This window comes from Arvicola amphibius, chromosome 11 (assembly GCF_903992535.2).
Source record: "Arvicola amphibius chromosome 11, mArvAmp1.2, whole genome shotgun sequence".
NCBI lineage: Eukaryota > Metazoa > Chordata > Mammalia > Rodentia > Cricetidae > Arvicola > Arvicola amphibius.
Genome location: NC_052057.2, coordinates 79,779,827 through 79,785,038, shown reverse-complemented (window position 1 = coordinate 79,785,038; position 5,212 = coordinate 79,779,827). Strand labels below are relative to the sequence as shown.

At 38.6% G+C, this 5,212-nt stretch overlaps 1 protein-coding gene across 1 annotated transcript; it reads right to left on the bottom strand.

Moving 5' to 3' along the window:
• Positions 1-733: 733 nt before the first annotated feature.
• On the bottom strand, positions 734-2,135 carry LOC119826418 (peptidyl-prolyl cis-trans isomerase A). The gene is made up of 2 exons (XM_038347726.2): positions 2,089-2,135; positions 734-1,434 (listed from the first exon to the last, which is right to left on the bottom strand). The coding sequence occupies exons 1-2, from the start codon at positions 2,133-2,135 to the stop codon at positions 906-908; spliced, it is 576 nt and encodes a 191-aa protein (XP_038203654.2). The 3' UTR covers positions 734-905.
• Positions 2,136-5,212: the final 3,077 nt, after the last annotated feature.

Sequence of the window (5,212 nt, the reverse complement as noted above, 5' to 3'; positions counted from 1 at the left end):
CACTCTCAACTTTCAAGAGCAATAGAGGCAGATTTCATACAAGGTTAAACAGAACTGACAGTGAATGTTACATTTTATACATGTGGTGAAATTCTCACTTTTATTCCTCTATAACCCAGAAGTCCAAAGATACTATATTGAATTATCTGATTTTAAAATAATATTTTCATTCATTCTTTGAGGATTCCATACATGCATACAATGTATTTGGGACATACCCCCAGACTCCTCCCCCCAACCCCTTTCAACTCAATTCTTATCACCCAAACAAATTTGAATTATTCATATATGTATATATACATCATATCATATACATATATATACAAACACACAGACACACACATACACACACACACACACACACACACACATATAAATATATATATATATATTCCACCAAACATAATTCAAATACTTAGGAATATCCCAAATATGCTCTAGGAATGGACATATTAATAGGAATGTGACGGATCTGAATGGGACAACTGCCAGTAGCTCCTCAGCCAGTGGTGGGTGGTGATTGGCTTGATCTTCTGCAGGCAACTCCAGCTACTGTGACTTCATGAGTGCAGCTGTCCTACATATCCAGAAGTCATTATTCCACTCTGTCCTCCCTAGTGTTTAATTCTTAACGTTATTCATCCTTGTTAGGGACATTTAGCTTATCATTTTTAATTTTTTAATTTTTTACTTTTTTATTTTTTTTCTTACTTAGTTTTTATTCATAATCATAAACTTAACTCTGCAATCCAGCTAGACTTGAAGGGAAATGAGGAAAATATGGAACCCAAAGAACTTCAGTGAGAGCAGAGATTACAGGGTACTGCGAGCAGATGGGGCTGGGGTGCTCTCCTGAGCTACAGAAGAAATGGTCTGGTGGGTAAGAAGCCCGCAAGTCAAAAGAATTAGAGTTGTCCACAGTCGGAAATGGTGATCTTCTTGCTGGTCTTTCCATTCCTGGACCCAAAACGCTCCATGGCCTCCACAATGTTCATGCCTTCTTTCACCTTCCCAAAGACCACATGTTTGCCATCCAGCCACTCAGTCTTGGTGGTGCAGATAAAAAACTGGGAACCGTTTGTGTTTGGTCCAGCATTTGCCATGGACAAGATGCCAGGACCTGTATGCTTCAGGATGAAGTTCTCATCCTCAAATTTTTCTCCGTAGATGGATCTGCCGCCAGTGCCATTATGGCGTGTGAAGTCACCACCCTGGCACATGAATCCTGGAATAATCCTGTGAAAGGAAGAACCCTTATATCCAAATCCTTTCTCTCCAGTGCTCAGAGCACGAAAGTTTTCTGCTGTCTTTGGAACTTTGTCTGCAAACAGCTCGAAGGAAACGCGGCCCAAGGGCTCGCCATCGGCCGCGATGTCGAAGAATACGGTGGGGTTGACCATGGCTGCAGCAAGCGGCAAGAGGGGACAGCGACGTCTGCAAAGCGGCCTTTTTACTTTTTTAAAAAAATAAACTATCTTTTTTTCATTATACATACCAATCCAAGCTCCCATTCCCTCCACACACCCTTCCATCCAATCCTCAGAGAGGGTAAGGCACATTGCTTTGGGGAAGGTCCAAGGCCCTCCCTACTATATCTAGGATGAGCAAGGTATCATCCAAAGAGAATAGGTTCCCAATATATGCAGTAGGGATAAATCCTGGTGCCACTGCCAGTGGCCCCTCCGTCTGCCCCAGCCATGCAACTGTCAAAAACTTTCAGAGAAACTAGTTTGTTCCTATGCTTGTTCCCTCCCTCCCAGTCCGGTTAGAGTTGGTGAGCTCCCATTAGCTCAGGTAGACTGTTTCAGTTGGTGAACCCATCATGGTCTTGACCTCTTTCCCCATATTATCTTTCCTCCCACTCTTCAACTGGATTTTAGGAGCTCAGTCCAGTGCTCTGAGGCGGGTGTCTACCTATGTTTCCATCAGTTGCTGGATGAACATTTTATGGTGACATTTAAGATACTCATCAGTCTGACTATAGGGCAAGTCAAGATCGGATCCCCTTTCCTCTTTTGCTTAGGGTCTTAGCTGGGGTTATTTTTATGGATTCCTGAAAGTATCTCTAGAGCCAGGTTTCTTGCTAACCCTAAAATGACTTCCTCAATCAAAGATATCTCTTTTCTTGATCTCATCTCTGTGCTTCTTCCTTCTCCTCCTTTCGACTATCCCATTCCCTCAAGTTCTCCTTAACCCTTCCCTTCTCCCCTCCCCTTTCCCTTCCACCCTCCCCCCCCCCCCGCCATTCTTCCAGTTTTGTCAGGCTATCTTGTCTGTTTCCACTTTCCAGATGGATCTATATATGTTTTTGTTAGGCTTCACTGTTGTAGGAGGGTGCTTGTTGGTTCCCAGCTGCTCAGCCCTAAAATAATCACACAAAAAACTATATTATTTAAATCACTGCTTGGCCCATTAGCTCTAGCTTCTTATTTGCTAACACATCTTAATTTAACCCATTTCTTGTAATCCATGTATCACCACGTGGCTGTGGCTTACCATGTAAAGTTTTATCCTGCATCTGGGGGATTACATGGCTTCTCTCTGACCCTGCCCTTTATTCTTCCATCATTCATTAGTTTTCCCCTCCAATCTCAGCTCTACCCTATCAACAGTTTCTTTGTTCACCAATGGTATTTGCAGTATACAGAGGGGAATCCCACATCAGTTCACCTTATTACTTAGCTTCTCTAGGATCATGAACTAGAGGCTTAATATCCTTTGTTTATAGACAGTATCCACTTATGAGTGAGTACATATCTTTTGGGGTCTGAGTTACCTCACTCAGTATAGTGTTTTCTAATTCTATCCATTTTCACGCAAAATTCAAAATGTCATTGTTTTTTACCACTAAGTAGTACTCCAATATGTAAATTTGCGACATTTTCTTTATCCATTCTTCAGTTGAGAAGCATCTGGGTTCTTTCCAGGTCTGGCTGTTACAAATAACACTATAATGAACATAGTTGAAAAAAATGCCTTTGTAGTATGATTGAGCATCTTTTATGGCATCTAGTATGAAAAATACTTGTTATGCTAATATGTTACAGTTTTACAGCTCTTAACACTTAATAAACTTCCTATAAAGTAAAAATCATTATTGATAATTTTATTAATTGACTCATTAGTAAAAGAAAACATTAAATCCAACAAATTCTTAACATAAAACATCCAGGAATCTGGGACACCATGAAAGACCAAACCTAAGAATAAAAGCAGTAGAAAAAGGAGAAGAACTCCAGCTCAATGGCACAGAAAATATATTCAACAAAATTATAGAAGAAAACTTTTCCAAACTAAAGAAGGATATCCCCATGAAGGTACAATAAGCTTACAGAACACCACATAGACTGGATTTAAAAAAGTCCCCTCACCATATAATAATCAAAACACAAAACATACAGAATAAAGAAAGAATATTAAGAGCTGCAAAGGAAAAAGGTCAAGTAACATATAAAGGTAAACCTATCAGAATTATACTTGACTTCTCAATGGAAACAATGAAAGACAGAAGATCCTGGAAGATGTGCTGCAGACATTAAGAGGCCACAGATTCAAGCCCAGACTACTATACCCAGCAAAAATTTCAATTATCATAATTGGAGAAAACAAGATATTCCATGACAAAAAAAGATTTAAACAATATGTATCTATAAACCCAGCCTTACAGAAAGTACCAGAAGGAAAACCTCCACCAAAGGAAACTAACTAACTGAACACACCAAAAAAAGGCAACTGATGACCCTCCAGCTGCATAACCCAAAGAAAAGAAACACACAAACACTACTACCAAAAAATAACCAGAATTAAAAAACAGTAGTCATTAATATCACTTAATATCAATGGACTCAATTCACCTATAAAAAGACACAGGTTAAGAAAATGGGTTTAGAAACAGGATCCAGCCTTTTGCTGTATATAAGAAACACACCTCAACCTCAAGGACAGACACTATCTCAGAATAAAGGGTTGGGAAAAAAGTTTTCCAATTAAATGGACCTAAGAAACAAGTGGGTGTAGCTATCCTAATATCTAACAAAATAGATTTCAAACTTAAATAAATCAGAAGAAATTGAGTGCACTATATACTCATAACAGAAACAATCCATCAAGATGTCATCTCAGTCCTGAACATCTATGCCCCTAATACAAGAGTACCCACATTTGTTAAAAAAAAAAAAAAAAAAAAAAAAAAAAAAAAAAAACATTATTAAAACTTAAGCCGGGCGGTGGTGGCTCACACCTATAATCCCAGCACTCGGGAGGCAGAGGCAGGCGGATCTCTGAGTTCGAGGCCAGCCTGGTCTACAAGAGCTAGTTCCAGGACAGGCTCTAGAAACTACAGGGAAACCCTGTCTCAAAAAAACAACAAAAAAAAAAAACAAAACTTAAATCACACATTAAACCCCACACACTAATAGTAGGAGACTTCAAAACTACACTCTCACCAATGTACAGGTCAATCAGACAGAAACTCACGAGAGAAATAAGAGAACTAATGGATATCATGAATCAAATGGACTTAACAGATATCTATAGAACATGCCACCCAAACACAAAAGAATATACCTTCTTCTCAGCACCTCATGGAACCTTCTCTAAAATTGATCAGATACTTGGTAACAAAGCAAACCTTCACAGATACAAAAAATTTGAGGTAGCCCCCTTTGTCTTAATGGATAACCATGTATTAAAGTTAGGTTTTAATAACAAGACTACTCTCAGAAAGCCTACAAATTCATGGAAATTAAACAGTGAACTACTGAACCACCCTTGTGTCAAGAAAGAAATTAAAGACCTCCTTGAATTTAACAAAAAGGAAGGCACATATCCAAACCCATGGGACACTATGAAAGCAGTACTAGGAAATTTCATAGCACTAAGTGCACACATAAAGAATATGGAAAAAGCTCACATCAGTGACTTAACAGCACACCTGAAAGATCTGAAACAAAAAGAAGTAGACTCACCCAAGAGGAGTAGAAGACAAGAAATAATCAAATTATGGGCTGAAATCAACAAAATAGAAACAAAGAAAACAATACAAAGAATCAATAAAACAAAGAGCTGTTTCTTTGAGAAAATCAACAAAATAGACAAACCTCTATCCAAACTAATCAAAAGACAGAGAGAGAGAACACCCAGATTAACAAAATCAGATATGAAAAGGGGGACATAATAACACTGAGGAAATTCAGAGAATCATTAAGTCATA